This window comes from Nematostella vectensis, chromosome 4 (genome assembly GCF_932526225.1).
Source record: "Nematostella vectensis chromosome 4, jaNemVect1.1, whole genome shotgun sequence".
NCBI lineage: Eukaryota > Metazoa > Cnidaria > Anthozoa > Actiniaria > Edwardsiidae > Nematostella > Nematostella vectensis.
In genome coordinates this window covers 1,265,311-1,280,621 of record NC_064037.1, presented here as the reverse complement: position 1 = coordinate 1,280,621, position 15,311 = coordinate 1,265,311, and the positions used below count along the sequence as shown (strand labels likewise).

The window sequence follows — 15,311 nt, the reverse complement described above, 5'->3', positions numbered from 1 at the left end:
ATTGATACTTCTAACAACGAATGCTATTGGTTAGATTATACTAACAGTACAAGGCTAAAGATTGGTTACTTTTAACCAATAAATAAGCACGTTTCATTTTCTCGATCTCTCAATCTCGCGGGAAATCTAGCAAAGATGGCGGCTCTCACTGCTATGAGTGGCGTTTGTCGAAGCCCTGATCCTCTCTCTCGGCACAGGTCTCAATACAAATGCTCTACTCCGCCATGGAAAGATACATACAGAAAGGTAGAGATGCGCTGCACTAAGATCCGATGCTTATTCGAGTCAAAAAGTGAAAACAAATTGATGCACTGGAATCCAGTCTAGTTATGTACAGCAAGCTTTCCTAGAGTAGAGGACTTAAGTATTTTAACAATCCTGTCGATTACAACTCTATTTTAATCATTTCCTAGTAATTATATCTACACGCATGCACTTATCTACACTATACACACTAACCCAAGCTCTATTTTAGCGTTGCAAAGAAAGACTTAGAGACAGTAGACAGAAGTTCTTGGGAAAATTCCGACAGACAGACGAGGCGGTGGGAGGGGCTTCTGTGATTGACAAGGTGATGGACGAGGAGTGGACTCGACTCAGTAAGGAGCATGCTGACCTACCACAATGGAAACCCACGCGAAGATCATTCCGGCCCTTCTCTAATGTAAGAGCAGCATCACAAACTGTACACCTGGAGTGCTCAATCCACAATATTGAAAATAGGAATTCCTATTGAGAAAAAGATATCTTTGATAATTAGTAAATTGATATTGATTGCATTAGATAATCGATAATTAAAGATCGCAAGTGATTATGAACCGATCAAAGAAAATCGATCAATTCACCCAAATTACATAATTGCCCCATTACTGTTGAATCCGTTGTATCGAGACACATTTTCAAAACACAATTTGTTTTGGTTTTCTGAGTCTCGCTTTGTGCACTTCCCTGGCTATCCTCTGGATGAAAACCAGATAGTGTCGTGACAGAAAGCCAGGCAACTGCACTAGGCAAGAGATGGAAAGAATCTGATGGCTTAGAATAATTAGCTTGGTGGAACAGAAAATCCAAAAAGAAAAAAAAAATCAATATTTTGAAAATGTGGCGTCGCGATACAGCAGATTCGACAGTAAACTTTGCATTAATCATGTCAGACGTGGTACATACAGTAGCATAGCTGTCAACTTTGCTTCAGGAAAAATCTTGTGAAAATACAGTGTATGTATTAGAAGTACCAAGATAGCTAATGCAGGAGAATACAGTAAATGTATTGATATTTTCAAGAAAATTAGGCTTGAGAAAATGTTCAAAATCTTGAGATTCCCGCCTAATGCTGGATAGTTGACAGCTGTGAGATCTATTAAGCACCCCTGGCTCCCCCTACCCTCCTCCCAAACACAGTGACAGAAAGAATATTTTCAGGTGCCACTAGAACCATCAGAAGAAGCAGATATCAATGAGATTTTGAGTGTCATGGATGAAATTCAGCAAGAACTTATGGAAGAAGGTAACTTATCAGGTTAAGTGTAATATACAATATATACAAATATACGAAGTACATTTGTCTGTTTTGTTTAATTACATGCTCTGGTCACCTTTAGTATTCCTCATTCTCAATCATTTGAATGGAATACAAATTGATAGAACATGCTATGTGGTAAGCCTGGATTGTCACTCTCAATCATTTGAATGTAATACAAATTTCTAGAACACGCTATGTGGTAAGCCTGGATTGTCACTCTCAATCATTTGAATGTAATACAAATTTCTAGAACACGCTATGTGGTAAGCCTGGATTGTCACTCTCAATCATTTGAATGCAATACAAATTTCTAGAACATGCTATGTGGTAAGCCTGGATTGTCACTCTCAATCATTTGAATGTAATACAAATTTCTAGAACACGCTATGTGGTAAGCCTGGATTGTCACTCTCAATCATTTGAATGCAATACAAATTTCTAGAACATGCTATGTGGTAAGCCTGGATTGTCACTCTCAATCATTTGAATGTAATACAAATTGATAGAACATGCTATGTGGTAAGCCTGGATTGTCACTCTCAATCATTTGAATGCAATACAAATTTCTAGAACATGCTATGTGGTAAGCCTGGATTGTCACTCTCAATCATTTGAATGCAATACAAATTGATAGAACATGCTATGTGGTAAGCCTGGATTGTCACTCTCAATCATTTGAATGTAATACAAATTTCTAGAACACGCTATGTGGTAAGCCTGGATTGTCACTCTCAATCATTTGAATGAATACAAATTTCTAGAACATGCTATGTGGTAAGCCTGGATTGTCACTCTCAATCATTTGAATGCAATACAAATTGATAGAACATGCTATGTGGTAAGCCTGGATTGTCACTCTCAATTCTTGTTAGGAGTCTTGATCTTGCAATTGTTTATGCAAAAAAAACGTTATCGTTTCCGACCTAGTTTAACTCCTTCTATTGGTATCCAGAGAAACTTATTCTGGCTCAGTACGATGAGAACCAGAAATTTGAAGAGGAATCACTGTGTGCTGCTATTGAAGGACTTAAGACTGATGATGTGATATGCCCTGTGTGTAAAAGGTACTGTATTGAAAAAAGGTGTAATTATAATACAAATTTTACAAAAAAGTGGATTGGATATTGAGGTTTTCTAATTGCCCCCCTTACATGATTTTATCAATTCTCAAGTCATGTGTTTTTAACATTAATTTCTAGCCCTCAACCAGCTAGAGACACCTTAAGGGGTGACACTTGGGCAATTTTTATACCCTAAGAAATTTCGGAAAACAAATGTAACCTTTATAGATTGCCTGGGTGCACAGATATTATAAAATGAACAGTAAGAAAAGGATGCACAGTTCCCAATAGATTTGTACACCTTAAATTTTGAAAGTTGAAATGACATGGGCTTGAACGCTGGTCATTTTGCTTGAAAAGTAAAGCCTTACCACTGAGCTAATAACCCTCCTATCTAAATTATAATCTTGTTATTTCCTATATCTTATCTTTTATTTTCAGGAACCCTCTACACCAGAATAAGCAAGTCATTTTTTGCTGTTGTGGAATTCGTATTGATACTGAGACAGACTGCATAAGCCTACCTTATGTAAAAGCAGAAATAGAGTCCTCAGTTGCAACCCATAACTCTGAAGGCTGTGGCTCTGAGCCAACTTTTGTTGTGTCCAAAGTTAGTGGTCTTCAAGTTAGTAATTTAATTATGCAATGCAATGACTGTGGATTTCTCTATATAATAATATAATTGAGATTATCAAATTTTGTACAATATTGTAAATAATTGAGCTTGGATTATCTACCATTATTTTTCTGCATTATGAGTTCTTGAAAATTATTCTTTATTCCAAGTAATGTTTCATTATTAAAGTTCAGATTTAAGCTTACTATGCATCATCACTTTAAGTGTGTTAACCCTTTTTATTGCCATTTTGCCAGATCTGGTACCCCCCCCCCCCCCTGTTAGATATGCACTAACTTGGAGTAAGTACGCAGCTGCTTTGTCTCCTATTATCTTTGTTCTACAAAGGAGTTCTTTTGTCTCTTCTTCTCGTTCTTTGTGTCGAGGTGCGGATATTGTTCATTTGCCCAATCAAATTGCAGCTTGTAAGAGCTGCGTACTGACCCCTAATTTGTAAATAGTGTCTCCAAAAAAAAAAAAAAAAAAAAAACTCCAGCCAGAGTGTCAGGCCCTTTTAACGTATATAACGGGAAGCGGTGGTTTTATTTTACCTTTCGGACTTTTGAAAAATAAAATCGCTGATACTCGGGCTAAAACAAACTCTTAACGATGAATAAAAATCATTAGCATGATCCCCTCCCCACGTTCAAACAAATTGTATCATTTCACCTCTTGTGTCAAAATTAACACTTCTCAAACTTGGCAAAAAAACCCTCATGTGTTTGCTTATAAGGCCTGTCACGTGATTTGGAAATCTCAGCGCCCTTGATAAAAGGCCACGCCATCGGATGTCCGTTAGGTATCACATTTGCCCTGTTAGATCCAGAAAACTGAGTATTGACCAACAGTCCCAGCGTTGTTGGGAACACCATACAACATCGTTGTGCCCGGTTGTCATTGTTTGTAGTTTGTGTTGCACGATCTTGCGTGCTTCACTGTTTATTATTCCTTAACCTTTGCTTTGGCCAACCGAGCAAGGCGGTAACTGTCGCACAGAGCAGGTATCACGGCGTCATTTAACTTCAAATCTCCTCTGAGGCGCGGTAGGTATGTATACCCGAATCAGCGACTCCTCTTTTAACTTCAAATCTCCTCTGAGGCGCGGTGGGTATGTATACTCTTAATTGGAATGGCCTTGAATGGTGGTGATATTTGTTCCAACTGGTTTATAACATGATCAACATGTTTCAGTCCCTCTTATGGCATGTTTTGTATTCTACCTATAGAATCATACCGCGTTGTCTTTCTCAGTGCTACAAGGCATAGCTCTGAAATGAAAATCACTGTCGATTTAATATCTTCTAGAAATATGAATATAAGTACATGAAACTTTCAAAGAGGGCGTGTCTTGAGAAATGACAGATTCGGGTGGAGCCGCAATATCAAAAGTGCCTAGCGCTAATTCACGAACATGATTTTTTTTTCAGACTTACAGACACCTGTTATATATATAGCGCAGAAAAGCGGTGCATCATCATCTCGTTGTCATCTTGTCTTGTTTGGTTTCGTGAAAATAAGCAGCAGCCAGCATTACATGGCCTTTTAGGTGACAACGCACTCTTAGAGGTTAGTTCAGCGCGCACCCCCAGCCAACCTTGACCGCCCACAAGGGTTTCCCTTGCTAACGAATAGTCAAATAACAGGCATTTGATAGTCATAGATAGATGTATATCTGTATCCCCCCCTTTACTCAGCAAGTCCTGGCTCGGCGCCTGCACTGCTGTTCGACATTTAACCTCTTCACAAAAACATTCGGCTACGTCTGAATGTAGGCTATGCCGTTATAGACAGTTTTTTTTCTGCTTTGCCTGCAGCCCACACGCTATGGCCATATAGAAGTGGTGTTAGTGTTAACGCGTTTGGACCAGGTGCCTACTTAGGGAGTACGTAATGTTAGGTTTAACGCGTGTGGACCAGACGTGTAGTTAGGAGGTGTTTTAACGCGTGTGGACCAGACGTGTAGTTAGGAGGTGTTTTAACGCGTGTGGACCAGACGTGTAGTTAGGGGGTGTTTTAACGCGTGTGGACCAGACGTGTAGTTAGGGGGTGTGTAATGTTAGGGTTAACGCGTGTGGACCAGACGCGTACTAGTTAGGGGGGGTGTGTAATGTTAGGTTTAACGCGTGTGGACCAGACGTGTAGTTAGGGGGTGTGTAATGTTAGGGTTAACGCGTGTGGACCAGGCGCGTACTTAGCCTGTATATCGGTAACATGGCGAGGAACATGTACTTCACCTTCGTACAGATCGTGGCCACACTCAACAGCCAATCACATGGGTCGCCTTGAAAAAGTGACTGACAGCTGTCAATCAAGAAGTCAGCTTTCAAAAGTGAGTGACAGTAGTCTATCAAAGGATCGCCTATTAGATAAGTGACAGCTGTCAATTAAGGGGTCAGCTTTCAAAAGTGAGTGACAGTAGGGGAGATTGGGCGGGGTGCGGGGGGGGGGGGGGGGGGTGCGGACCAAACGACGACGCTTTATTTGCATCCTCACCCAAAGTCTACCCCCAGTATCTGTTTTCAGGTCGTCGCGTTACTCACTGCTGTTGTGCTGATGAATGGCGTTCTTTGCTTGTCTATCATCATTTTCCTAAGGGTAAGTTTTGATGATACATCTGACACGGTGTTACCTAAGAGTTGTTAATCTCTGCAATAACCTCCGATCTACTATGATCCCGAGATTTCATATGGAGGTTCACTAAAGATCCTTTTTCTGTGTACAGCATAAGGCATACGCCATATTGGACTGATATCACGTGATCACATCTGAGCTTTACCCCACGTGATACTGTAAGGGCCAAGTCGTGCCGATCGGGTTTCGCGGGCGATAGGAAGTGACGACACAGCAAGCCCCTCCTGTTGGGTTTCTCAGTATAATTTGGATCAAACAAACCGAGCAAAAACGGTGACAACGAATGATTGGTATGACGTTCATTTCTAGGAATACAGCAAAGGAACAACTCTTGGAAGAGCAGCAGCTAAAGTCTCATCCTTCCACCGAATTCTTTGTAAGAAGCGAAGTAACCGCCCCCCCCCCCCCCACCACCACCACCACCACCTAGTGATTACAATGTGTCGGTAGGCCCTCACGACCTCACGAGGAAATCACGTGACTTTTTGAGTGGCAAGCCCACGCCGTCAGAATGTGTTATCATTAGTTATGAGCAACCCTTTTTGAAATTAGAGACACTAGATTAAAGAGACTAGATTATGCGAAGTTCAAGTTTTTATAAGGGGAACTGTTATACGCGAGATAAATAAATTCACAAGACATGCTTCACAAAGTAAAACATTTATTATATAATTTAATATATACATAGCTATAATTCAATCGTAATCAATAAAATGTTAAAATCTATCCCCTTATTCTCTTTATTATCTTAACGAAAATATATATTCACAGCTACTCTAAAGCTTTCTATTTTCCCTGCGAGGATGAAGTATAGCAATAGCGGACGCATCAGCACTCTAGTCTCCTTTTTACAATAAATACGGGTAGATTTTGTAATCAGATATCCATATTTGTGTTCTATATCAGGACAGAGTCTACAAGGCTACCAAGTGGCTTTAGTACAATGTCTTGTGATAAACAGGTGTTTTTGATTACAGCCAAATTCGTTGCGCGACCTCGGCGAATCCAAAATCCTTGTCTCGTTTGGGAATAGCGCTTAGTCAGACACGCTTTGGGGGCGGCTTGTCTGGTTTTGATTGTTTGGTTTGCTTGACTACGCGCTATTCCCAAACGAAGAAAAGAATATTCGATTCTGTGAGGTCGCGCAACAACGAATTTGGCTATAGAAACAGCATACTTTTAGCAGCATCGTGTTGTCTTGGTTTTCAATGTTCATCACCACAAAGATAGTTACAACAACAACAATCATCATCATCATCATCATCATCATCACCAATTGCAGCAGCAGTACTCACAATACGCTCTACCTTAATCGTCATCATCATCTTCATCACCATTAAAACATCACCTTCAACATAACTGTAATTGTCATCATCATTAAAACCATTAACATCAAAACCGCCACTAGCACCATCACCATCAAAATCATCCATCCGGCTTCCTCTACATCACCACTGCCTTTGTCATCATCATCACCACCGCCTTTGACGTCATCATCACCACCGCCTTTGTCATCATTTTCAAAACCATCACCGCCTTTGTCATCATCATCAAAGTCATCACCCCAACTCAATGAAAGGGCCCAAACTCAACACACCCCAACTCAATGAAAGGGCCCAAACTCAACATAATACTTAGTGTAGTTAAGAAAAAAAAAGATGTCTTCAGTCCCTCTCTCTCCATGGCCCTTGAGTAATTTGCTAGCAGCTTTCAAGGCAGACTATAACATAGAATAGCTAAAAACCATAACACCCTTGCCTTACTAACAATCGGGTTTAAAAGTCATCATTACTTGGCATTAACGAGCCAAGTTATGCTGTTAGTGAAAGTTAACAAAAGCATCACACACTTCTGGGATCAGCAATGAAAGCTTTTCCACGTTGATGCTGGCACTGTTTTGCACGAGACACCCCCAAAAAACACATGTTTCAGTCTCTGAGATATCCTAGTACTCATTTTGAAATCCAGATGCAAAACATGATCATCAGCAAGATCCAAGAACTCCCAGTTTGCCCATGCAAACGATTATATACAACTCGAATTCGCTAAGCTTGAGTAATGTCATCTTTCCTTTTAGAATATTTCTGTGTCTTGTTTATGGCCGTGTCAAACCTCCATGAACTTTGCTTTTGGCAAAGCATTAGCTAGAAAAGGGTCTTGCCACATCTTCCTCAAATCACCCTGCAAAAAAAAAAAAGTGGAAAAGTCAATGACCCCCGCTCAAGATTGGTTCACAGTTAGACACAAGAGCAACACGATTGATTCTACACACTGAAGCCGTCGTTCACTGCGGAATAGCTTTCATTAATGTGTTTTCTGTTCTGTTGAAGGACCTTACCTTTAGATAGGCCATGAGTAGTATGGGTAATAGCGTAAATGGTACCAAATAGAGGAGAGCGGGCTGGGCCGCCTTGTACACCTCCGATGCAACCGTAGCTGTAACTAGTCCTAAAAACAACAGGCATTATCAATATGTATCCGCGAAAGCATGTATTCTTGAAATGTCCAAATTTCCAAAAGGATATCATTCTTGGAATGTCCAAGACCTCCAATAGGATAACATGTCACATATTGACCAAAGTATCCTGATCCCTTTTTTTTACGTCAAATATTCGTTTTCCAGGAATTTTCTAGGAATCAAGGCAGGCAGCTGTATTTTCTTGGAATTAATGTTCAAGCACAAAACAGTCACAATCAAATTTATCCATAAAAAGAATGCCCTGCATGACACAAGTTTATCCTGACAGCAGTGAATTCCCCTTTCAGGTTTGAGCAGTAAAATTCTACGTAATTTTTTTTCTAGTCCACATTGTTCATAGGGCGAACAACAATGATTGATAACAATTGATAACAACTTTTACAGGGGGTTTTCAACATCTTCTTATGCACACTTAAGCATTTCTTTGTCACGTTAATTGGCTTGTAAATCTAATGTGAGTAGTCAAAGAGCAAGTTTGTTATTCCTTATTGGTTTATTTCATAAAACCATTGAAGTGGTCACGGTAGCGCGCATTGCATCAACAGAAACACAAAGAAGGCTTTACTCACCTACAATATAACCTACGAGTGAGCAGTGGAAGTAAGTGATTCGGGACTCTGTGTCTGTAGGCGGGGCTTGCTGGCGCTTGTACTTGTCATAGCGCATGACAAAACACAAAAGCAGGCCGGGCATCACCTGCAAGATATGACGTTACTTACTCTAAGCCAATCACATTGTGTGACATTATTTTACTCTAAGCCAATCACATTGTGTGACATTATTTACTCTAAGCCAATCACATTGTGTGACATTATTTACTCTAACCCAATCACATTGTGTGACGTTATTTACTCTAAGCCAATCACATTGTGTGACGTTATTTACTCTAAGCCAATCACATTGTGTGACATTATTTACTCTAAGCCAATCACATTGTGTGACGTTATTTACTCTAAGCCAATCACATTGTGTGACACCATGAAGCCGAACAAATCAATTCCAGGTCATACAGACCCAGAATAGCAGTGTAAACAATTTTGTAATCAATTTGGTTTCAGAAAAGACAGCATTTAGGAGAGCTGTGGTTATTCATTAGAAAATTATTTTCTCATCCAGGCAAAGCCTAACAAGAAAAAATCATCATGAATCCACCTTTGCTTGCAAATAAATATCCATTAAGCAAAGCACTCAATTATGCCCCAAAAGACTTCATGATGTCCTAAGACACTCTCCTAATATGCTCATAGCTGTATTTTTTATGAAAAATACAAGCAACCATCAAGTTGTGCTCGCTTCAGCACAACGACAAGGGATTAAAAGTGGGGACTGCAAAGCACTGTTGGAAAGCTAGGATACCGCTGACTAGGTGCAGCTGTGTTTGACTTTGATGGGCTGTATAAAACCCAGAATAGGGGGGAGGTATCTGTTTCCAGCCTGTTTTTTTTTGTAAATTCAGCTCAAAAATAGCCAGGAGTCAATGGGTTAATCACTCTAGGCCAATCACATTGTGTAACATTACTAACTCTAAGCCAATCACATTGCGATAGTATGACAATTAAGCAATTCCCAAAATGTGAGAAAGGTGACAAAATAAATTATGTGTTAAAAATACTAATAGGAGATGACAGGCATCACACACAAAACTCTCCAACATTGCTAGGGAGGTTTTTATATTTGTTTTGAAGGGCACAGACACAAAGAATAACCAAGCCTGTACTTACTATATCTCCAAGGCCCAACATTGAGAATCGCCCACGTTCTTGACTTTAAAAAACAAGGGATAACATCACATGAGTAATTGCCATAAGGGCGAAGAAAGTGGAAGGAGAATTTACCTTGGGAATACAAGCTTTCCTGGCAGAGAGATTTGGGGAGAAGAATTGAATGAGTTCATTCTGAATTTACTGGCTACATATGCAACCTGAAAATAGGAACAAACAGATAAGTTACTGTAGAAACAACAAAGAGGATTTATTTATTTAAAAAGGACGAGTTACTTACTGGATTACTTACTGGATTATTTGCCTGCTGGGTTGCTACTCTCACCATCACATTAGTTTTAAATATATAAGCAGAGAAAAACACCTTGAAGAAATAATGAACACATCAATATTACAAAGTAGCTAAACGTGTTAAGGTCGATGTTAAAATTGCAAATACAGGGGATTTTTAGTGTTTAAAAACCTGCTAAAAAAGAAGAAAATGCTTATCTCAAACAGCCAAAATCAGTTTTTACATTTATCCAAAGCTATATTTAGGGTTGCTATAATTCTATGAATTCTCTATTTAACACTTACCCAAAATACATCATAGATCAGCAGACCAGTAAGTAGTAAAGTGGAAACTTTCAGACTTGGGAGACGAATGTAAGCAATCATAGACACACAAAGGCCCATTGCCAGCGCTTCAAATAGAACAAAGAAAATTAATGACGCCACTCCAGGGCTCAAACTAAACATTTTTAATAACAGTTCAAACAGACAACACAAATGTAACACAACTGATATTCTACTCATGGAAATAGGATGTGACATCTCTAACATTGGAAATGCACTTTTAGATGGACAACCTTTTCCTGGTCTGTAAGCAAAATACTCCACAATACCCACCATCCATGAGGACCCAATGACCCGTCAGAATCCACACAAGAACTAACATGGCAGACAGCACAAGAGACATGAGCTCAGCACAAGTGAACCGGCCACAGAAACCAAGGGAGATCCTGGAATAAGAATTTCTATCATTAGAAAAAATGAGACACTGTTGTAATCAGGTACTGTAAATATCACAAACTATAAGGATTGAGAGAATAGAAAACTAGGTGTAGCCACTGTGACAGTAAGCAATGGTCTAAATGGAAACTATTTGAATAGTGTAAATCTCTGGAATGCTACTAACTTGTGATTGGGGTTCTTGTCACATGGCCGGAGTATGCACTGGCAGACAGGAAGAAGAAGAAATGAAAAGGCCACTGTAGCGAGAACTGCATAAGACAAAAACAAAAATCAGTTAACACCAAATCAGCTAAGAAAATGTGGCACCTATAAAATGTGTATCACAGTAGGTGTGCATGTGTAGAACAGTAGGTGTGCGCATGTAGTACAGTAGGTGTGCGCGTGTAGTACAGTAGGTGTGCGCATGTAGTACAGTAGGTGTGCGCATGTAGTACAGTAGGTGTGCGCGTGTAGTACAGTAGGTGTGCGCGTGTAGTACAATAGGTGTGCGTGTAGAATAGTTGGTGTGCGCGTGTAGTATAGTTGGTGTGCATGTGTAGTACAGTAGGTGCGCGCGTGTAGTATAATAGGTGTGCGTGTGTAGTATAGTAGGTGTGTGCATGTAGTACAGTAGGTGTGCGAGTGTAGTATAGTTGGTGTGTGCATGTAGTACAGTAGGTGTGCGCATGTAGTATAGTAGGTGTGCGCGTGTAGTACAGTAGGTTTGTGTGTGTAGTATAATAGGTGTGCGCATGTAGTATAATAGGTGTGCGCGTGTAGTATAGTTGGTGTGTGTGTGTAGTATAGTAGGTGTGCGCGTGTAGTACAGTAGGTTTGTGTGTGTAGTATAATAGGTGTGCTCATGTAGTATAATAGGTGTGCGCGTGTAGTACAGTAGGTTTGTGTGTGTAGTATAATAGGTGTGCGTGTGTAGTACAGTAGGTGTGCATGTGTAGTATAGTAGGTGTGCGCGTGTAGTATAGTAGGTGTGCACGTGTAGTATAGTAGGTGTGCACGTGTAGTATAATAGGTGTGTCTGTGTAGTATAGTTGGTGTGTGCGTGTAGTATAGTAGGTGTGTGCGTGTAGTATAGTTGGTGCGCGTGTAGTATAGTTGGTGACAGATCCAGGGGAGGGGCTTTTTAATGAGGCACCCCGTTCTCACAAAGGATGCCAAGGATCAATTATCTATGACACATTTTTAAGTCCTTGTTACCTATCCTAATAATCCTAATAATTCCTTTTATAGGAAGATCTATCAGTGTACCATCAATATTTTACCTGCTGTGCAGAGTGCAAAGAAGAACTGAAGTGTATCAAAGAAGAAAAACATAACGAGAAGGGAGAAAGACGCCCCAACAGGTAGAAAAACAGCTTGTGCTGAATTGATGGTCTGAAAACCTAGAAAAATAGAAAAGATATTCAGTAAAGAATATATTCAGTAAAGGGTTCAAAGTATTGAAGCAGGTGCAGTATAATCTAGTATATTGCTGTGTTGGATGCCTTGTTTGACACCAGGAAATTGATATGCTCGAAATACTGATGTTCCCGGAACCAAAGGACTAAAGTATTTAATAACTTACCATCAAGGAAGCCATTTAGGGGAGTGCCTCCTTGTCCGGAGTCATCGTCAGCATCAGCCTGGTTCTTGCAGGCCGAGTCTATACCAAGAGCTCTATAATGACCAGTCATGTAACATTAGTGAAAATATAAGCAAAGAGTTAAGTAAGGGTTGATTCCTGTGGTTTGTAAATAGGCTTTTTGGTTTATTGCAAATCATGAAAGGGACAAATTATCTAGTTCAGAAAGTAAAAAAGCTATAAACCAAGGAGGAACCAAGATTCCCTATTTGAGGCAGGGCAAATCAATTTTCCTTTGGCAAATTTCAAAAGAATCCCCCCTCCCTCATTTTGGGTATAAATGAACCTTGAGTTTATGTAAATATTGGATTGTGAAAAGAAAGTTATTTATAGCTGTAGAAACATAACCAATAATGTCTTAGGTCATAGAAAAACAAGCAATTATTTTATTAAATGGGTGATAAAAAACACCTTATTACACAATAAGCACCATTGCCGAGAAAATATCAACATTGAACCAAAAAATTGACAAAAATATAGAATAGATCTCTGTGAGATCTGTAGGCAAAGAAATGAACTCTGACACGGAGGAGATCAAGGCACAGTCAGCATTTATTCAAATAGCCAAAGAACATGATTTTATCTAGAATTATTTTATGGAAATCCCTTTGATAAATTCATGTTCCTTTGTGCTTTGTGGCATATGGTAATAGTATTTACTTAAAGTAATGGAAACTTGAATTAAGTGTATTCCATTTACTATAGCTGTTCATGTATATTTCTCAAAATTATCTTATCAGAAAAGCGATGTGCACAAAATTAAAGAGCATCACAGAGGAAGACAGACTCTTTGATAAATTGAATGGCTTGTGTGGTATGTGCATTGAAAGTCTTGGGCATAACACATTATAAATACTTGAAACTTGACATACCAGAAGAAAATCATAACAAATAGCTATCAAAACTATATACTATTCCAAACCAAACTACAGCTTGACGAAAAAAAAGCAACTTAATACAACATTATCGACATAGAAACAATAATCTTTAAGCTGTCCGTTCTACCCATAAATAAATAATAAGCCGTCTTACAGAAGTCACTCACAACGACTAGAATTAGAAAGAGCACCAATAAACAAGCTTTTCATTAAGTGTCAAGCATAAATGCTTTTATGTTTGGCGATTCTCCCCAGGATTTTGAAAAAAGATCGAATACTTCAACGGGGCTGAAAAAAAGAATGGAAACCCTTTAGTCATAGGAACTCTAAATTGAAATGTATCTTGAAAACTACCAGCTGTTTTCTACAATTATAATTCCAATCAAGAGTAAGTTTGAAAGACCACGTTGTTAGCGATGATGCTTATATCCGAGTTACAGAAAAATCGGAATAACATTGTAGCGAAAATTTATTCGGGCCGGAAGCTCGTTGAAATGGTCCAAATCGACAGCCATAACTTATGACATGGGTGAAACGTGTTTAATACCTGAAACTTCCATATATGATAAGCAAAATGGAGATGACGATGGTGAGAATTCTAGAGCTATCCAACAGCAAATAAAACCTGCAGAGGAAAAAAAAGATGGCGTGTTTTGGAGAAATTAGTCTTTACAAAGTAGAAAGGCATCGCACGTGTGGGGTTATAGTCGAAAAGCGAAAACTAAGAGATGACGAATTAAAACAATCGAGTGCTTACCATTGGTGCCCAGTCTCTTGTTCCATAGCTACACTAGGTATATCCTGGTGCAAAAGAGAACATAAGGCAACTAAAAACAGAAGCAAGTCTCGTTTGATTGAGCGTGATTTCACGCAGACAATAAAACATCCAGAACAAGCTATACTAGCGTTATATAATGATAAACGATACGCTTGAAATACATACCTTGCTATCTACACTGCACTAAGGCACACAAATGAAGCATGTGGAGATAAAATGAAGCTTGCACAGGTCCTAAGTCCTTCTGTAGTTTCTTGTCAGGCATACATGGCTCGCCATTGTTGTTATTTATCTTCTCGAACGAGCGCTTCTACGAGCGCATGGACGTGTGGGTAAAACTCAGGGTACCCAAAAAGCGAATGTGAGTAAAAAATTGAGAGAGTATTCGAGGGTAGTATAACTATTAAATTTTTTTTCCAAGCGACATGTGAAATAATTTTTCCTGGATCTGGTTGATCTTGTTCGAAGACCGACTGTAGCCACGTGGTTCTGCGGTGTTCCGGTTCTGTTTGTTTTTCGCAAGTAAATTTTACTAACAGATTCCGACAACAAGAGTTTCGGCGACGTTGAAGCCGCATTGTCACCAGTTTACTTCCGGTCGATTACGTAACACAATCTCCGATGATTTTTAACGGAAAACGCGAAAAATATTTCAAAATATTGAAAGCGGTTTGTCTATTGCAAGTTCCTTCGAGGATGTGATTGATAATTTAGAGCGGATGGCATGTAAATATCTCGGATTCTAATAGATTCTTTTGTCTTTTAACGGTATATATATATATATATATATATATATATATATATAAACACACGAGCGCTGAACGGATGAGGAAAGTAAGCCAATGAAAATTGTATGAATATTTTATGAAAATAAAAAAAAAGAAAACAAGTGGTTAGTAACCACAGGCACGCACTGAAGCATTCATTTCGGGCCGGCAAAAAAAAAAAAACGTATCCCGTCGTATAAATAATTCGATGATTTGCTAGGAAAGG

General features: G+C 39.2%; 2 protein-coding genes and 1 long non-coding RNA gene across 5 annotated transcripts; 2 read left to right on the top strand and 1 right to left on the bottom strand.

The window, feature by feature from the left end:
• Positions 1-86: 86 nt before the first annotated feature.
• Positions 87-3,404, top strand: LOC5503940 (RPA-interacting protein A). Its single transcript, XM_001624834.3, has 5 exons — positions 87-246; positions 476-664; positions 1,423-1,507; positions 2,475-2,586; positions 3,025-3,404. Exons 1-5 carry the CDS (start codon positions 136-138, stop codon positions 3,263-3,265), a joined length of 738 nt encoding a protein of 245 aa, XP_001624884.1. The 5' UTR covers positions 87-135; the 3' UTR covers positions 3,266-3,404.
• Positions 3,405-3,594: 190 nt separating this feature from the next.
• On the top strand, positions 3,595-7,477 carry LOC125561837. The gene is made up of 4 exons (XR_007307522.1): positions 3,595-4,242; positions 4,627-5,528; positions 5,723-5,794; positions 5,922-7,477. It is a non-coding gene; the product is annotated as an uncharacterized LOC125561837 (long non-coding RNA).
• Positions 6,475-14,907, bottom strand: LOC5503941 (signal peptide peptidase-like 3). 3 transcript variants are annotated; one of them, XM_032372215.2, is made up of 14 exons: positions 14,484-14,907; positions 14,298-14,367; positions 14,088-14,165; positions 12,606-12,697; positions 12,304-12,423; positions 11,208-11,292; positions 10,919-11,031; positions 10,607-10,713; positions 10,311-10,394; positions 10,145-10,230; positions 10,031-10,073; positions 8,879-9,005; positions 8,169-8,278; positions 6,475-8,011 (listed from the first exon to the last, which is right to left on the bottom strand). In XM_032372215.2, exons 2-14 carry the CDS (start codon positions 14,321-14,323, stop codon positions 7,937-7,939), a joined length of 1,146 nt encoding a protein of 381 aa, XP_032228106.1. In that variant the 5' UTR covers positions 14,324-14,367; positions 14,484-14,907; the 3' UTR covers positions 6,475-7,936. The 3 variants fall into 3 exon arrangements, with proteins under 3 accessions (XP_032228106.1, XP_032228105.1, XP_001624895.1); XM_032372214.2 differs by having other exon boundaries at positions 14,298-14,341; positions 14,484-14,905; XM_001624845.3 differs by having other exon boundaries at positions 10,323-10,394; positions 14,298-14,341; positions 14,484-14,897.
• Between the last annotated feature and the right edge of the window lie 404 nt (positions 14,908-15,311).

Coding starts and splice junctions, on each gene's coding strand:
- LOC5503941 (XM_032372215.2), bottom strand. CDS start 14,323: ATGGAACAAGAGACTGGGCACCAATG. Junction 14,166..14,297: donor CAAGAGACTGGGCACCAATG/GTAAGCACTCGA, acceptor TTTCCTCTGCAG/GTTTTATTTGCTGTTGGATA. Junction 10,231..10,310: donor ATAATCCAGTAAGTAATCCA/GTAAGTAACTCG, acceptor TCCTATTTTCAG/GTTGCATATGTAGCCAGTAA.
- LOC5503940 (XM_001624834.3), top strand. CDS start 136: ATGGCGGCTCTCACTGCTATGAGTGGCGTTTGTCGAAGCCCTGATCCT. Junction 247..475: donor GGAAAGATACATACAGAAAG/GTAGAGATGCGC, acceptor GCTCTATTTTAG/CGTTGCAAAGAAAGACTTAG. Junction 1,508..2,474: donor GCAAGAACTTATGGAAGAAG/GTAACTTATCAG, acceptor ATTGGTATCCAG/AGAAACTTATTCTGGCTCAG.